The 19,601-nt window shown below is 37.5% G+C and overlaps 1 protein-coding gene across 5 annotated transcripts in view; it reads left to right on the top strand.

Moving 5' to 3' along the window:
- The window catches only part of LOC123563411 (mutS protein homolog 4-like), a 48,934-nt gene that overhangs the window by 19,720 nt on the left and 9,613 nt on the right, over positions 1-19,601 (top strand). For 4 of the 5 annotated variants that reach the window (XR_006688812.2, XM_045356194.2, XM_045356196.2 and 1 more), the window contains 8 exons: positions 1,606-1,659; positions 5,645-5,829; positions 7,969-8,029; positions 9,155-9,200; positions 9,625-9,749; positions 12,672-12,766; positions 13,580-13,627; positions 13,964-14,131. Coding sequence is in view for 4 of the 5 variants with exons in the window: in XM_045356194.2 (XP_045212129.2) it covers positions 1,606-1,659; positions 5,645-5,829; positions 7,969-8,029; positions 9,155-9,200; positions 9,625-9,749; positions 12,672-12,766; positions 13,580-13,627; positions 13,964-14,131 (782 nt within the window). In the remaining variant the exon portion in view is untranslated. The remainder of the gene's footprint in view (positions 1-1,605; positions 1,660-5,644; positions 5,830-7,968; positions 8,030-9,154; positions 9,201-9,624; positions 9,750-12,671; positions 12,767-13,579; positions 13,628-13,963; positions 14,132-19,601) is intronic. The other variant, XM_045356197.2, reaches the window with a different exon arrangement.

Consider the following 19,601-nt stretch of genomic DNA (forward strand, 5'->3'; position numbering starts at 1 on the left):
ACGCGGCAGGCCTTTTTCTTCTGTAAGGGATAAAGAAAGAAAAAAAGATGTTTCAACAGGAAAAGCTAACATATGATAAAAAGAATATTACATTTGTGTCTTTCCATATTGAATTTATTGTACCCCCCGACAACAAAGTTGTAAGGGGGGGTATACTGGTTTCAGGTTGTCTGTCTGTCTGTCTGTCCGTCTGGTCGTCTGTCCGTAGACGCAATCTTGTGCGCACCATCTCTCCTTATCCCCTTGACAGAATTTAATGAAACTTCACACAAGTGATCAGTACCAACAGTAGTTGTGCATGGGGCATGTTAGGTTCTTTTAGAAAAAGAATTTGCAGAGTTATGGGACTTTGTTTTTTTTGTTACTATACTATATACATAGACACAATCTTGTGCGCACCATCTCTCCTCATTCCCTGGACACAGTTTAATGAAACTTCACACAAGTGATCAGTACCAAAAGTAGTTGTGCATGGGGCATGTTAGGTACTTTTAGAAAAAAAATTTGCAGAGTTATGGGACTTTGTTTTTTTTTTACTATAATATATACATAGACACAATCTTGTGCGCACCATCTCTCCTCATCCCCTTGACACAATTTAATGAAACTTCACACAAGTGATCAGTAACAACAGTAGTTGTGCATGGGGCATGTTAGGTTCTTTCAGAAAAAAAATTCCAGAGTTATGGGACTTTGTTTTTTTGTTACTATACTATACACATAGACACAATCTTGTGCGCACCATCTCTCCTCATCCCCTTGACACAATTTAATGAAACTTCACACAAGTGATCAGTAACAACAGTAGTTGTGCATGGGGCATGTTAGGTTCTTTCAGCGACAAAAATTCCAGAGTTATGGGACTTTGTTTCTTGTTAACATACTATGTACATACAGTCTTCATATGCAGTCTTGTGCGTGCCTAATCTACCAAACCCTTGCACACGATTTAATGAAACTTCACACAAGTGATCAGTACCAACCCTAGTTGTGCATAGGGCATGTTACATTCTTTTAGATAAATATTCTGCATAGTTATGGGACTTTGTTTTTTGTTACTTTACTGTATACATACAGTCTATATACATACAGTCTACATAATTATGCAGTCTTGTGTGTGTCAGATTGCAATGTACTGTGTCAGTGCATGCGGAGGGGGGGGGGGGGTACATTCATCACCTTAAGTGATAGCTCTAGTTAAACTCGTTGAATAAAATTGATAAACTGCTTGGCAGAGCCTCACATTTTATTATTTTATTCAACTTGTTTAATAAATTCTGTATGAAAAGATACTCATGTTATATCCTCTATTTATATCATGACCTAGTTATATGATCAGGAATCATGCTGAGTCAGAGTTCCAGCTCATAATGGCATTGAAAAATTAAAGCTTTGTTTACTTGTTTCTTACAGAGATATGGTCGAAACATTTGTAACATTTTTGCTATTAACCAAAGATCTAGATCAATAAAATGAATTCTTTCTGTTTACTTTAAGCATTTAAATAGTACCAATAAAACATGACTCTCTTCAGTCAAACTTGTGTATAAATACTAAACTTGAGAGAGTCAAAAGTCAGTGTATCTGCTTTTACTTTATTTCTAGGACTCCTTGATATATCGAGGAAAACATACACTGAAATGGTTGATGACATAACTGGTTAGTACTTCATAAACTTTTTTTCTCATTCATATAAAGGCATTAAAAAATTATTGTACATGTAATTCTTTTTTGCGAAGTTGATTTGAAAGGTAGAAAAACTATTTTGAAAGCTTGATTGCAATGTCAGTGATCTTGAGAATCAAATTGCAGGCAGATAAAATTTTCTTTGAAGCAGCGTGTTTCAATGAATGATTCAAAATTCTTTATAGTGTTACTGGTGTCAATATACACGTGTGGGTGCATGTTGTGTGTTTGTGTTTAGTAAAAGTCTAGCCAAGAAGTTTTTCTACATGGTGGGATTGTAAATTTTTTGGTACAGTTGTCAGTTGACCCACAGAAGAAGGATATATGGTTCAAAGGTCAAGGTCACATTTAGAAGTCAAAGAACTATTGGGATAACACTTGTTTGTGTCTGACTTAGAACTTTGTAGTGTGTGTAACTTCACAAATAACCACTGTAGCAAGCAATTGTGTTGTATCTCTATGTGAGACCAAGACCTTTATTTGAGAGGTCAAGGTCAAACTTAGATTAAAAATTCTCATCCAGTTTTGTTACATGAATGGATATTTGGAGCTGGGCACAAACATTACGACAAGACAATATGCCATATATTAGACTGACTTTTAGCAGAGTGGTGTATTTTGTCTTCAGAAAATTGGATCTAGTCAAGAACTTTGTTATGCATGGTGGGATTTCTGAATCTTTTGGCACATATTACCAACATAACAAGATGTTGTGTTACCTTCAAGAAGCATGCCAAAAGTCAAATGTCATGGTTTCCCACATAAAGTTGATCAATTTTTAGCTCACCTGAGCCAAAGGCTCAAGGTGAGCTGTTGTGACTGCTCGATGTCTGTCGTGCATAATTAGTCAACAATATGTAAAACAATATTCTTCTTTAGAACCACTGGGCAGATTTACACCAAAATTCATAGGAATGATCCTTGTGTAGCCCCCTTTCAAAATTGCTTAAAGAACTTAATTCCATGCAGAACTCTGGTTGCCATGGCAACTGAAACGAAAAACTTTGAAAATCTTCTTGTCAGAAACTGTTAGAGGCTCGGGATTTCAAGAATATTTTGTGGAAATGATCTGTAGGTGACCCTCTACCAAAATTGCCTATGCCATTTTGTTACGGTAAAAAAACATGGCCGCCAGGGAGCGGGGCTTATTTTCCCTATATGGCTATATTTTTCAATTTCAAAAATCTTCTTCAAAACCACTGGGAAGATTTACACTAAACTTCACAGAAATGATCCTTGGATGCTCCCTATCAAAATAGCCCAAAGAATTGAAATCCATGCAGAACTCCATGGAAAGGAAAAACTTTAAAAATCTTCTTGTCCAAAACCACAGTAGCTAGGGCTTTGATATTTGGTATGTGGCATCATCTCATGGTCCTCTACCAAGTCAGTTCAAATTTCCCCCTAGGGTCAAATATGGCCCCGCCTCCGGGGGAGGGGGCGGGTGTCATATGGTTTACATAGACTTATATAGGAAAAACTTTGAAATTTTCTTGTCCAAAACCACAGGGCTTAAGGCTTTGATATTTTGTATGTAACATCATCTAGTAGTCCTCAACTAAGATTGTTCAAATTATCCCCCTAGGGTTAAATATGACCCGGCCATAGAGGTCACATGGTTTATATAGACTTATATAGGGAAAAACTTTGAAAATCTTGTCCAAAACCACAGGGCCTAGGGCTGTGATATTTGGTATGTAGCATCATCAAATAGTCCTTTACCAGGTTTGTTCAAAGTATTCCCCTAGGGTCAAATATGGCCCCGCTCCAGGGGTCACATGGTTAATATAGACTTATATAGGGAAAAACTAAAAATCTTCTTGTCTGAAACCACAAGACCTAGGCCTTTGATGTTTTGTATGTAGCATTGCCTTATGGTCCTCTACCAAGATTGTTCAAATTATTACCTGAGGGTGAAAGAGGCCCTACCCTAGGGGTCCATAGTTTTGCATATACTTATATAGGAAAAACCTTAAAAAATCTTCTTGTCTGAAAGTTCAAGGCCTAGGCTTTGATATTTGTTATGTTTCGTTGCCTAGTTGATTACTAAAAGATTGTTCGAATTATACCCCTGGGGTGAAAAGAGGCCTCGCCCCGACATACTTCCTTGTTTTTAGCTCACCTGAGCAGTGCTCAGATGAGTTTTTCTGATCACTCGATGTCCGGCGTCAGTCGTCTGTCAACATTTAGCTTGTGTATGCGATAGAGGCTGTATTTTTCATTTGATCTGCATGAAAGTTGGTCAGAATGATTACCTTGATGAAATCTAGGCTGAGTTTGAAAATGGGTCATCTGGGGTCAAAAACTAGGTCACTAGGTCAAATCAAAGAAAAACCTTGTGTATGCGATAGAGGCTGTATTTTTCAATTAATCTTCATGAATTTTGGTCAGACTGATTACCTTGATGAAATCTAGGCTGGGTTTGAAAACTGGTCATCTGGGGTCAAAAACTAGGTCACTAGGTCAAATCAAAGAAAAACCATGTGTATGCAATAGAGGCTGTATTTTTCAATTAATCTTCATGAATTTTGGTCAGAATGATTGCCTTGATGAAATCTAGGTTAATTTTGAATATGGGTCAATGGGATCAAAAAGTAGGTCACTAGGTCAAATCAAAGGAAAAGCTTGTATATGCGATAGAGGCTCTATTTTTCAATTGATCATTCTGAAATTAAGTCAAAGTGTTAACCTTAATAAAATCTAGTTTGTTTGTTTTGTTTGTTTTGGGTTTAACGCCGTTTTTCAACAGTATTTCAGTTATATAACGGCGGGCAGTTAACCTAACCAGTGTTCCTGGATTCTGTACCAGTACAAACCTGTTCTCCGCAAGTAACTGCCAACTTCCCCACATGAATCAGAGGTGGAGGACTAATGATTTCAGACACAATGTCGTTTATCAAATAGTAACGGAGAACATACGCCCCGCCCGAGGATCGAACTCGTGACCCCGCAATCCGTAGACCAACGCTCTTACCTACTGAGCTAAGCGGGCGGGCTAATAAAATCTAGAGTAGAGAAAAGTGGAAACTTCACAGGTCGCCCAAGTTTGTTAATTTCGAATATGGGTCATCTGGGTCAAACCTAGGTCACTAGGTTAAATCAAAGAAAAACCTTGTGTGTGCGATAGAGGCTGTATTTTTCAACTGATCTTCATGAAATTTTGTCAGAATGATAGCCTTGATGAAATCTAGGTCAGGTTCGAATATGGGTCATCTGGGTTTAAAAACTAGGTCAAATGAAGGAAAAACCTAGTGTCTGCAATAGGGGCTCAATTTACACTGGATTTTCATAAAATTTGGTCAGAATGGTTGCCTTGATGAAATCTAGGTCAAGTCGAATATTAGTTGTGTATGCGATAGAGGCTGTATTTTTCAATTGATCTTCATGACATTGGTCAGAATGATAGCCTTGATGAAATATAGGTCAAGTTTGAATATGGGTCATCGGGGTCAAAAACTAGGTCACTAGGTCAAATCAAAGGAAATACTTATTTATACTCAAGATTTTTGGTCATAATATTTTTTTCCATGAAATCACTAGGTCATAAACATGTTTACACTGTTATGGTGTATTTCTCAGGTGAACGACCAAGGGCCATCTTGGCCCTCTTGTTTAAGATACAGCCTTGAAATTTGGGTGACATGTACAGTTTTGCACACTGATCTAAAAACTGACTTTCAGTGACCATGAATGTGACCTACTGACCTACTTTCTTAATATTTTAGCAGCAGTTTGACATTTGATACATGTTGCTTATATTACTCAGGTGAGCGATTCATGGTCATTATGACCCTCTTGTCTTCTATAATTATAACAGTTATTTATGTCTAAGCAAGAACTATTTAAATCATCATGGGATTTCGAAATTTACGGACTTCTGTGTAGTTGAAATCACATAGCTGTGGGCATTAGTTAATGTTACATGGCCACATGTGTAGTATTTTCTCTTTTTTTGTAGACCTTGTGAATCAGATGGCAGGTGCATACAATCTTCCACTAAAGGTAGCATACAGTACCACTAGAGGCTTTCACATACAGATGTATGGAGGTGGGGCAGAGGGCTACACTGCAGACAATCTGCCAGGCATTTTCATGAAAGTCACAAAGTTTAAAAACACATTTAGCTTTACCACTGCAGATCTTGTAAGTATTCAATGCATTTCTTACTCCAGTGTGATACATTTTGTTTGATATTGATTTAAAAATGCTTTTTGCACAATTTAGTTTAAATATTTGTCAATAAACCTAACCGATGTTTTTTTTTTTATTTTTTATGAGTGCCAAGTGTTTTTTAGCTCACCTGTCACAAAGTGACAAGGTGAGCTTTTGTGATCGCGCAGTGTCCGTCGTCCGTCCGTGCGTCCGTCCGTAAACTTTTGCTTGTGACCACTCTAGAGGTCACATTTTTCATGGGATCTTTATGAAATTTGGTCAGAATGTTCATCTTGATGATATCTAGGTCAAGTTCGAAACTGGGCCACGTGCCTTCAAAAACTAGGTCAGTAGATCTAAAAATAGAAAAACCTCGTGACCTCTGTAGAGGCCATATATTTCACAAGATCTTCATGAAAATTGGTCAGAATGTTCACCTTGATGATATCTAGGTCAAGTTCGAAACTGGGTCACGTGCCGTCAAAAACTAGGTCAGTAGGTCTAAAAATAGAAAAACCTTGTGACCTCTCTAGATGCCATATATTTCACAAGATCTTCATGAAAATTGGTCAGAACGTTCACCTTGATGATATCTAGGTCAAGTTTGAAACTGGGTCACGTGCCATCAAAAACTAGGTCAGTAGGTCAAATAATAGAAAAACCTTGTGACCTATCTAGAGGCCATATTTTTCATGGGATCTGTATGAAAGTTGGTCTGAATGTTCATCTTGATGATATCTAGATCAAGTTCGAAACTGGGTCACGTGCAGTCAAAAACTAGGTCAGTAGGTCTAAAAATAGAAAAACCTTGTGACCCCTCTAGAGGCCATATATTTCATGAGATCTTCATGAAAATTGGTCAGAATGTTCATCTTGATGATATCTAGGTCAAGTTTGAAAGTGGGTCACGTGCCTCCAAAAACTAGGTCAGTAGGTCAAATAATAGAAAAACCTTGTGACCTCTCTAGAGGCCATATTTTCCATGGGATCTGTATGAAAGTTGGTCTGAATGTTCATCTTGATGATATCTAGGTCAAGTTTGAAAGTGGGTCACGTGCCTTCAAAAACTAGGTCAGTAGGTCAAATAATAGAAAAACCTTTTGACCTCTCTAGAGGCCATATTTTTCATGGGATCTGTATGAAAGTTGGTCTGAATATTCATCTTGATGATATCCAGGTCAAGTTTGAAAGTGGGTCATGTGCCATCAAAAAATAGGTCAGTAGGTCAAATAATAGAAAAACCTTGTGACCTCTCTAAAGGCCATTTTTTTCAGGGGATCTGTATGAAAATTGGTCTGAATGTTCATCTTGATGATATCTAGGTCAAGTTCGAAAGTGGGTCACATGCCTTTAAAAACTAGGTCAGTAGATCAAATAATAGAAAAACCTTGTGACCTCTCTAAAGGCCATATATTTCAGGGGATCTGTATGAAAGTTGGTCTGAATGTTCATCTTGATGATATCTAGGTCAAGTTCGAAACAGGGTCATGTGCGGTCAAAAACTGGGTCAGTAGGTCTAAAATTATTAAAATCTTTTGACCTCTCTAGAGGCCATATTTTCCAATGGATCTTCATGAAAATTGATCTGAATGTTCACCTTGATGATATCTAGTTCAGTTTCGAAACTGGGTCACGCGCGGTCAAAACTAGGCCAGTAGGTATAAAAATAGAAAAACCCTGTGACCTCTCTAGAGGCCATATTTTTCATGAGATCTTCATGAAAATTAGTGAGAATGTTCACCTTGATGATATCTAGGTAAAATTAAAAACAGGGTCACGTACCTTCGAGAACTAGGTCAATAGGTCAAATAATAGAAAAACTTTGTGACCTCTCTAGAGACCATATTTTTCAATGGATCTTCATGAAAATTGGTCAGAATTTTTATCTTCATAATATCTAGGTCAAGTTCAAAACTGGGTCACATGAGCTCAAAAACTAGGTCACTATGTCAAATAATAGAAAAAAATGACGTCATACTCAAAACTGGGTCATGTGGGAAGAGGTGAGCGATTCAGGACCATCATGGTCCTCTTGTTTTATCTCAAGTTACTGTAAACTTCCTCAAAGGAATCAACTTGTATTGGCTTCATATGCTAGATAATTACAAACATTCTGTTTTTCTGTTTCAGATAAAGATGAATGGTATGTTGAAATATCAAAAAGTTCTTCAAAAAAAATTCTTCAAGGCTTGTAAGAAGACTCTTCAAAGAATGTAGTTCGAGTGTATATATTTTGCTGAATTTCAAATATGTTATGACTTGTAGAAGGTATCAGTGTACCAAGGTCATAGTTCAAGCCAGTGTTTGTCTAGTTTGCATAAAACTGAGTTGTAGCAGAACATTGGAACAGTTGTGTCCTTGTCAATCAATTTTTCCGCTGAAAAGTCTTCATCTATTGAATGAATTAAAATTATTTTCATGATGTTTATTAAGATTATTGTCACAGGGTGAGAAAAATGTGCAGCCAGACCGGGACTCAAACCCTGGTCTTCAGAATACCATTCCGATGCTCTACCGACTGAGTTACCCAGCCGCCTACATATTTTCTCCCCGTCTTAATATTCAAGTCTTATACCCTGACACATTTCCCCACCAATTTTGAAATTCGTCCTCGAATTTCAGCAGGCACTTTATATATAAGTAATTACAGGCATCGGAGACTAACCAGTGTAGTGCTGTCACGGTCCCATGTTGGGCGTCGAATGTCACAGGGTGAGAAAAATGTACAGTCAGTTCGGGGCTCGATACCCGGGACCTCTCGCTTACAGAGTGAGTTGCTCAGCTGACAGCTAACCGGCTGCCAGACATATTCTCCCCTTACGTAACCTAGTCCATACCATGACATACACCCCCACAACTCGAGTTCCGAAGGTACATAATATTGTATGCGTCGTAAGACTGACCAAGCAAGCATGCCACGGCCCCACATTGGGCGCCAGATGTCACAGGGTGAATGAAATGTGCAGCCAGACCGGGACTGGAACCTGGGGCCTCGGAATACCGTTCTGATGCTCTACCGACTGAGTTACCCAGCCGCCAACACATTTTCTCCCCATCTTAACATTCAAGTCCTATACCTTGACATTATTATTTAACTGAAACAAAGAAAAAATAGCGTATTTGGCAGTAAATATCATGTTTTGTAGGACTTATGTTCAGAATATACAAGTTTGTTTAAGCTTTGTGACATAAAAGTTGAAAATTATTACAAATTATGTGTCAGATTCATTTCTTGTTGCAAAAGAGACTGGAGTGGATTACGTTAAAACACAAGTCACTAATATGTAAAAAAAACTTAATGTCTGTTTCTATTTAGATAGAGTGAAGGAATCCTTGCATGAGATATACATGATGACAAGTATGTAAGTATTATAGAATACTTGATAAGACTTACCAGTATGTCATTAATACAAAAATGTATATTCAGAGAGACATTTTTTTTTTTAATTTGGAATTGAATTTCTTTTCCTACTAAAGTCAGAGATCAAATAGGTTTATTATATATGCCCTTCATACCTTCTTGACCACTGGATGAATTTTCATGAAACCAGCATTAGTTGTTAACCTTACCAAAACAACATGCAGAGTGCACAACCCAGATCAAGGTCGCAATTGAAGGTCAACGGTCATAATTACAACATTTTACTTTCTATATATCAAAGTGGTGTCTAGGGGTATTATTCATCTTCAGTTAAAGCTCTAGTATTCAGACCGGTTCTTGTTGGACAGCTTAAGAGTGATGACGAGACTGGAGCCTTGTATTCAAACTTAATGCGTCCATTTCAGAGTGATGACAGAGCTGTTAAACAATATTCGTGATGATATTGGAGCATTGTACAAGTTGACAGAGACTGTAGCTACCATTGACATGCTGCTGTCCTTTGCGCATGCATGTACACTGTCAGACTTTGGTAAGATAATTTGATTTTTTTATCATTCTTATTCTTTTAAGGTGTAAAAGTTTGTAAGATATATTATTTTTTGTCAGAGTGTAAGCATAGCTTTTATTAAAGCATGTGTGAATCATCAGAAGTATTTCTTCATGGGTGATCAGATTTTAGATATCTGCTTTGCATTTCCTTGCCATGCTGTTAAAGTGCATGTAGTTTGCATTTTATTTTCTTGAGTCATGATTTGGATGTTTATAATCTTGTTTAATTATACAGGAGTTGAGGACGTTGACCTTAAAATACGTTTGCTTTTTATGATCTTTTTCTTTGTCATAATGTTTTGCATTTATACCCAAGGTTACTATTTATGGAATTATCTCCCTTCTTTTTAGCTCAGGTGAGTTTTTGTGATCGCTTGATGTCCGGCATCCGTCGTCTGTCTGTCTGTCTGTCAACATTTAGCTTGTGTATGTGATAGAGGCTGTATTTTACAACTGTTCTTCATGAATGTTTGTCAGAATAATAACCTTGATGAAATCTAGGCCAAGTTCGAAAATGGGTCATCTGGGGACCCGGGTCAAAAACTAGTCACTAGGTCAAATCAAAGAGAAACCTTGTGTATGCAATAGACAGGCTCTCCAGCCGTTACTAGGTTTTTAAAAGTGCAAGTTTTTCCAAGTTTTTCTGAAATGCTCCTAGTATTCCTAGTTTTTCATTTGCAGCATTATGTCTGAAATTTTCAATTTGTGTTTTGAAGATTTTCTTGCAGAAAACAATGTAAAGATGTTCAGCTGATTTGCCTGTGTTACTGGCAGTAGTGGTTTGGTGTCCCTGATACATTTGGACTATGCTTAAGTGATGCCAAACAGGAACTGCAGAAGCAAATTTACAGTCAGCTGAACACCAGGCCCTGATCCATGGCGGGGCACTGGGGGCCCGTGCCACCAGTTGGCTGAGAAATGACCTATACTCATCAAAGATGCAACCTACTGTTTTGGGAAAGGAATAATTTTTCTCAAAATTTAGACCCAGAAACGCACCAGAGGCCACCATTTCATACCTGTATTTCAAAATTTTCAAGGGGGAGATCCCCTGACCCCCCTCATCAAGAGAGGAGTTACCACTCCATTATTTATTTATTGACATTTAAGACCAATAGCATAAAACACAATAACGAAGGCAATAAATGTAATATCACAGCATATGAAAACTACCTCAAAATTTAGACCTAAAAATGCACCAGAGGCCACCATTTCATGCCTGTATTTCAAAAATTTCCAGGGGCAGAACACCCTGACCCCACTTAAATGAAGCCTGTACAGCCATCAATAAATGGAAGCAGAGGCCACCATTTCATATCTGCATTTCAACAAAATTCCAAACCCCTAATATGGACAAATGCACCCCTCCAATACCTCGCTAGGCTTCTCAGCGGTAACATCTTCGTTCTAGACTGGTGACCCCCACCCCACCCCCACCCAGTCAAAAATTTCTGTATAGCTTATATGTATGGTAATCGGTTAGAACAACAGCAGCAAGGTAAAACTTTATCTAATAATACCTCCTAGTTTTTGTCTCAGTAGTCCTAGATTTCCTAGTTTTTTTCCTAGTTTTCTGCTTGAAAATGGCCTAGTTTTCTCCTAGTTTTTTCAAATGTATTGCTGTATTGCTGGAGAGCCTGAATAGAGGCTGTATTTTTCAATTGATCTTCATGAATATTTGTCAGAATGATAGCCTTGATGAAATTTAGGTCAAGATTGAAAATGGGTCATCTGGGGTCAAAAACTAGGTCACTAGGTCAAATCAAAGAAAAACCTTGTGTATGCAATAGAGGCTGTATTTTTCAATTGATCTTCATGAATTTTGGTCAGAATGATTACCTTGATAAATTCTAGGCCAAATCGAAAATGGGTCATCTGGAGTCAGAAACTAGGTCACTAGGTCAAATCAAATAAAAACCTTTGTATGTGATAGAGGCTGTATTTTTCATTTGATCTCCATAAAAGTTCTTCAGAATGATAACCTTGATAAAATCTAGGCCAAGTCCAAAAATGGGTCATATGGGGTCAAAAATTAGGTCACTAGGTCAAATCAAAGAAAAACCTTGTGTATGCGATAGAGGCTGTATTTTTCAATTGATCTTCATGAATTTTGGTCAGAATGATAACCTTGATGAAATCTAGGCCAAGTGTGAAAATGGGTCATCTGGGATCAAAAACTAGGTCACTAGGTCAAATCAAAGAAAAACCTTGTGTATGCGATAGAGGCTGTATTTTTCAACTGATCTTCATGAAATTTTGTCAGAATGATAACCTTGATGAAATCTAGGACAGTTTCGAAAATGGGTCATCTGTGATCAAAAACTAGGTCACTAGGTCAAATCACGGAAAAAACTTGTTTATGCATTTATAAAATTTAGTCAAAATAGTTGCCCTGATGAAATCTTGGTCACATTCGAATATGGGTAATCTGGGGTAAAAAACTAGGTCACTAGGTCAAATCAAATGAAAACCTTCAGTATGTTATAGAAGCTGTATTTTTCAATTGATCTTCATGAAATTTGATCAGAATGATTACCTTGATGAAATCTAGGTCAAGTTCAAATAGTGGTCATCTGGGTCAAAAACTAGGTCACTAGGTCAAATCAAAGAAAATACTTGTTTACACGTATGATTTTTGCTCCAATTTTAATGAAACTTGGTCAGAATATTTGTTTCCATGAAATCACTAGGTCAAACATGTTTACATTGTTATTGTGTGTTTCTCAGGTGAGCGACCTATGGCCATCTTGGCCCTCTTGTTTTATTCTTTTAACAAAAAAGTTGTCACTTCTGAATGGAAAAAAGGAAGGGAGGGAGATGTTCAAAGTATTTGCAGTACACAATTTGATGTGAATTTTGAAATTATAGCAAATGAAATAATCGGATCCTATTTTTGTTTCAGTGAGACCAGAATTCACTGACACATTTGCAGTTAAACAAAGCAGGCATCCTATCTTGGAGAAGATATCTATAGAACATCCTGTACCAAATAACATTGTATGACTTTTTTGTGTATGTCTTTAACCATTAATAGTTTCAACATTCATCAGATGTTATATTTCTTAGTTACAAATGTATAAGTATGGTTCCCTTTGAGGAAGAGGGGGTGTATTGTTTTGATGGTATTTGTCAGTCTGTTGGCTATTTGGTTTCTGATCAATAACTAGAGAATGGTTGGGCCTACAGTGGTAAAACATCATGGGATCAAAGCCTGTAATCAATAGATGATCCTTGGGATCAGTATGTCAAAGTCATAGACATGGAGTTCAAAAGGTGGAGAAAACTTGAACCCACTGGACCTTCAGATTTCATATCATGATTGTCTGGCCTAGTGGGTGGCCCCTTCTGTTTTAGGGGTCCGTAGGTTAAGGTTACTGTGAATTTGAGTTCTAAAACTGGTTCCTTTTAATAGATTGAGATTGAGGTTGCTCAGGCCTACAACTATTCAAACTTTATAGCATGATTGTCTATGGTCAGTAGATGACCCCTGTTGTTTTACTTTCCTGTCAGTCCATCATGGAGGACATGTATGTTTTACAAATTTTTTTCCCAAAAGAAAAGGAGGAGAAGGAAAAACATACTATGTGGAAGATTGTAAATTATTATCCCATAAATATTTGATACCCTCTTGATAGTGCATTGAAGTTAAATTTGTCCTTACAACCAGTAGGCCTACAGTAAATATTTTGCTATTATTGTTAACTTTGCTGTGATCTGATGGAAGAATTTAACTAAAATTTACTTGAGAAATGATTGTATAGTTCAATGCTCGGTAACAGTGGTCTGTTAAAATATTTCCCTAATTTTCAGTATGCTTCAGAAGACAGCAACTTTGTGGTAATTACAGGTCCGAATATGGTAAGTGATTGTTTTTGAGAGGAAAAATTGTGAAGTATTACATGTTCAAGCTGCATTAAAAATAAATGTATATACTTCTAAAACAATGATACTGTTGTTTTAGAGGCCTCTTGATGTTGGAACTTAGTATATCCAAACTTGTATATATTGTTTTCAAAATGTTATTATTGCCTATTTAAAGAAATGCATTATTGCAGATGAACTCTTAAGATTGTGTTAAAAGTTATCTGTAGTTTTATATTTTCTATTCTTTTATTTTTGGAACATTCATATCGTGAAAATTAAGTTTTATTGGTTTATTCATTAAAAGTGAAACAAACACTTGTCTTCTAACAGAGTGGAAAGTCTACATACCTGCGTCAGATTGCCTTGCTACAGATCATGGCCCAGATTGGTTCATTTGTACCAGCTGAGTATGCCTCATTTAGAATAGCCAATCAGATCTTCTCTAGGATAGGTAGTGATGATGACCTTGAAACAAACTCGTCAACATTTATGATGGAGGTAAATGTCTGAAAAAGTTAGTGTTGACCAGGATTGATATATGAGGCAGTGTCATCTAGCACATGCAATATTAGAGTCCAGTGGTGTTATGTCCATGAATTACTAACAATAATTCATATTTCTAATTTTAATCAACCATTGTAGAATGCAGTAAACAAACAATTACGTTGACGACGTTACCCAGTAACGACGTCATTTACAATAAAAGACGTTCTAAAAATAGATTATCACATTTCTCCCAAGTTATAAAAGATTCATATTATATAATTAAGTAATCAAAAATATACCGTAGATAAGCCAATGTGAAAGGATAAATTGATTTTAAAGAGTTTTAATTTCGTTTCTTGAAGTCTAAAACATAGTCTTTGAATCTTGATGGTAATCGTAGAGTACGTTTGGGCTGAACTCTTCTATTTAGTTCATGTTCATCAGTAGTCTCACTGGTAACTTGTCTTCCAGTGTCATCACCAGTAACTTGGTTTTCAACAGCACTGTTTTGGGTTTCTTCAATTTGGTTATTGTTCTCCTGTGGAACTCGTTGAATTTGGTTTCTTTCCGGTATACGCAATAAGCGTTCTCTCCATTGGTCATCATTTACAAGATACCTTTTGAATTTCGATGCATCTCTGTAAACTGTACGACCATCTGATTTCCGCTTGGCCAAAATGCTGGATCCATGAATATCGATGATTGTATAATGTTCTTGTTCATAAGCTGTTGACCATTTATTCACCTTCATCTTCTTGAGAAGCACTTCATCCCCGACCTTGAAACTACTCTCGACAGTTTTCGGGTGTCTATGCTGGTCCTCCCATTTCTTCTTGTATATTTTGTCTTTGTTGGTTATTTCTCTCTCCATTTTACTGATGTTGGTTTGTTGAAATCCCGGATAGTCTAGTTTCGTACGCACATTTCGCCTCATTAATGCCTCATATGGCGTATATCCTGTAGCAGGATGCGGAGTCGACCTGTAGCCCATAAGCATATTTTGAACTGCCACGTTGGTGGATGTACCTTCACTGTGAGCAATCTTTTCTGTCTTATTCAAGACTTTCATGAATCTTTCTGCCTCTCCATTTGCTCTGGGGTGTTCTGGGGTAACTCTATGGTGATGAAATCCATAGTCATCAGCAAATTTTCGAAAATCTAGGGAGTTAAATGGCGGTCCATTATCTGTCTCGATTCTTTCAGGAATACCATATGTAGCAAATATCTTCTGAAGCTGTCCGGATGTCGTCTTGAATGATGTTGACTTGGTCTCTTCAACAACTGGAAATCTGGTTCGCTTGTCTATAGCAACCAAATTATAATGTCCATCTGGATATGGCCCACCAAAGTCAACTGATAAGGTGTGCCACGCTATTTCTGGTATCTCTGTAGGTTTCACTGGTTCTTGTTTCTTTTCTTCAGTGGAAATCTGACACTGGAAACATCTCGATATTATGTCTTCAACCAAACAGTTCAGTCTCGGAAACCAATATTTTTCTCTTAACATCTGTTTGGTTCTCGTCATCCCGAAATGACCCATACTGTGAGCAGCTTTTATCGTTGATCTCTGAAGCTTCTCTGGAATCACTACTTGCCTGTTCCGTAAGATTAGACCATTCGCTCGATATAACTCGTGCCGAACCAAGTAGTATGGTTTAATCTCTGGTCGATCTTTGTAATCTTCCCAGTGGTTTCTTCTCATGATATCTTTGATCTTCCGCAGAATCTCATCTTCAGATGTAGCTTGCTTTATGCTATCAGTGACAACGCCATGTTCGTTGAAAACAATCATTTTAATGATATTTTCTGTATCATCTGATTCTGTCTCTTCCAGAGGATGTCTTGAAAGATAATCCATTGGGTCTGCCTCATCTTTTCCCGGAACGTATATCAATTCATAATCTACATCTTGCATCTCCATGATCCACTTTTCTATCCGTGGAGGGAGTTTCACACAAGATCTGTTGAACATGGGAATCAGGGGTTTGTGTGACGTCATAATTGTGAACTTCGGCGCACCAAGCAAATACATTGAAAATCTTGTCTTCGCCCACTTGACAGCAAGTGCATCTTTTTCTGTTTGGCTGTATCTCTTCTCTGCAGTTGTCATAGACCTGCTTATGTTATGAACGGGTTGCAATCCCTTGCTAGTTTTCTGGAACAATCCAGCTGAGAGTCCTTCGTGAAAACTTGCTTCTGCCCGAACAATGATCGGTCTTCTTGGATCGAAAAATGCCATTGTGTTCTTATCAGTGATGCTATCTTTCAGTTTCTGAAACGCAGCTTGCTCTTCTGGACCCCATGAGAAAGGAATATCTTTACCTGTCAATCTTCTCAAAGGTGCTGTTAAGACTGCATATCGAGGAATAAACTTGGATAAATATCCTATCATACCTAAGAAACTACGGACCTCTTCTTTTGATCCTGGAGCTTTGCAATCCTTCACAGCTTTCACTTTATCTGCAGTTGGCTTCAATCCTTCATTTGTGAATCTGTATCCATAGAATTCTAATTCTTGCACACCGAATTGACATTTCTCTTTGTTCAAAGTAATACCAAAGTCTTTTGCACGTTGCAGAACTATTTGCAAGGTCTTGTTGTGTTCCTCTAATGTCGTACCTCCAATCAGTATATCATCTCTTTGATTCATGCATAACGGTATATCACCGAAAATTCTGAACATCGCCTCATCGAAAAGATCCTGAGAAGCTTTGGCACCAAATACAAGTCGTTTTGGTCTCATATTACCCCAGGGTGTGCTGAAAGTCGCAATAGATCTAGAGTCTGGGTGTAAGATCAGCTGGTGATAGCCTTGTCGCAAATCCATCTTCGAAAAATACTTGCATGCATGGAATTTGCAAGTGAAATCTTCTACAATTGGCGCCTGCAATATCCTATTTCTCTCCATATATTTGTTCGGAATACGCAAATCAACACTTGCCCTGATCATATGAGGTTCAAGGTTCTCTTTGTCCACACCTGCATAACGTGGTTTTGGTTGAACCACTAACGGCGAACACCAAGTGATAGGTTCACCTGGTTGGACTTCCTCGTATATATCCTCTTTGATACACTCATCTAACCATTTACGTAATGGTTCTTGTAGATAGTAAGGTACTGGACGGGGTTTCTGTGCAATCGGAACAGCATCCGCTTTCATAGAGAACTTGACCAGAAAATCTTCATTTTTCCTCTTGTCAAATATCTTCCCAATGCCTTGAAATATTTCATCATAAGTCTCCAGTATTTCTGCAATTTCATGTCTCGTTGAATCATGAACTACATTCATTGCAAATGTTCTTCCAAGACCCAACTCATTCTCTTCTTTCAATGAACCGTCAGCCCTAATTTCAAGCATACCAAGTTCTACAAGCGTTTTCCTGCTGATAAGTGGTGGAGAATTTATCTTACCCTTCACGACAATGATAGACGATTCTGTCCCTCTAGTAGCATTCCGAAGTGTAGCACTGAACTCACCAGCAATAGGTAATTCGTTTTGTAATGTGCTCAGTTTCGTGTTGCTTCGCTTCAAGTCAATATTACCCTCTATCTTACGCCTAAGAGTTTTGTATTGATACTCGTCCATAACATTTGCATCAGCTCCACTGTCTGGTTCCATTCGCACAATTATGTCATTCACAACAATGGGAATAGTTTTCTGATAGTCACTAATCTTATTGACCTTTATCTTACCGATCCTGAGGTGTTTAACAGAATCTTCAATGAATTCTGATCTCGGACATTCATCATCTGAATCATCTGACACATATTCATCCCCTGTGTGTCTGACACTTCGTCTCGAATCACGGAATTCATCCTTACCTTGTCTCCTAGGAGGTCTTCCCGAAATACAAACCACAGCAAAATGGTTCTGTTTCTTACACTTGGAACAGGTCTTTCCCCAAGCCGGGCACAATTCCTTCTTCTTGGGGTGCTTTCTGTCGCAATATCTGCATTTTTCATTCGCTTGATAATTCCCAGAATGTCTCTTTAACCCGCTGGTGACGCTTCGTCTATTGATCTTGGCTATCTCACCTCCTTGGCTCATTTCCTTTACCTGCCGTGATGTGTCTTCAATCAACTGCATTGCTGCCAAAGTCTGCGGCAAGTCTAATTTCTTATATATCACCTTTCGGATCTACTCTTCATTCTCCGATGTCTGTATTAGATGTTCAAGAATCCTTTCATTGTCGTTATGAAAGTCGCATCCTACAGTTTTTTCTCGCAACCTTGCAGCATATGAACCCGTTGATTCACCAGGTTCTGGTCTCATCTTCAGAAATATATATCTTTATAATATATATTCTTCTTCGGCGCAAAATGTTCAGTTAATTTTGACCTCAACTTCTCGTATCTATCACCGGTTTCCGGATCAGTCAAATTCTTTTCCAATTTTCTTATCTCCTTACCTCCATATAGCAACAATGCATCTTTCTTCTTCTGAGGATCCGTTATTTCAAGGAACCGTAATTCAAGTTCAAGCTCATCTATCCATTCCGTCCATATTTCATTGGACATCCTGTGGTCTTCGCCACCAATAAAAGGAGAAATCTTGAAAATCCGGCTGTTCTCCGCCATAATTCTCCGTATAAACAAACTTCAAATGTAAGTCGACTGCTACATTCACTTTTTCCTCGTCGCCAATGTTATGTCCATGAATTACTAACAATAATTCATATTTCTAATTTTAATCAACCATTGTAGAATGCAGTAAACAAACAATTACGTTGACGACGTTACCCAGTAACGACGTCATTTACAATAAAAGACGTTCTAAAAATAGATTATCACAAGTGGGAGATCTGATGTTTCAAGTAGAGATGATATACATGTATTAGGCCATTAAGCCTAATTTGTATGACCAACTATGGCACTTCTCAATGATTTTGCATGTCATTGTAATAAACAGTCCAGGTATATATATTTGTGTTTGGCAAAACTGCTTTTATGAACTAGGCATGTAGCCAGAAACTAAAGAAAGAAGTAGGGCATTTGGGAGAGGTTCTATGCCATTCTCCCAAATAATATTGCTTTCCTTTTTATTATTGCACAAACAAACAACAAAGCAGTTGCCTTTGTTTACCTTAATTTAGCTACGCCAAGGTCTGAACATTATATATAAATGGCATGAAGGGTGAGTTAAAGAGAGGATGAAAATTTTGAATATCTAAACTTTTAGAGTTGATATAAAATGTACATGTGTATCTGAAATTGAAACGTTAAACTTAAATTGCTTTTGTGCTTTATAGAGATCAGAGATAGTTTTCATAATTGTTCTGTCAGTAAGTTTGTAACAAAGGCCACTTTCACTAGACATAAATATCAAGAAGGTTTTAGAGAGGACATCATTTTAACTATCTATAAGTCACTTTCAGACATGTAGTATCCAGTAATGAATTGAAGAAAATATTTCATAGTTTCCAAACAGCTGTGGTATGGATTCACAAGTTGCTAAAAATGATACTTCGAAATAATCTTTAGA

The sequence above is a fragment of the Mercenaria mercenaria genome, chromosome 2 (assembly GCF_021730395.1).
Source record: "Mercenaria mercenaria strain notata chromosome 2, MADL_Memer_1, whole genome shotgun sequence".
NCBI classification, from domain to species: domain Eukaryota; kingdom Metazoa; phylum Mollusca; class Bivalvia; order Venerida; family Veneridae; genus Mercenaria; species Mercenaria mercenaria.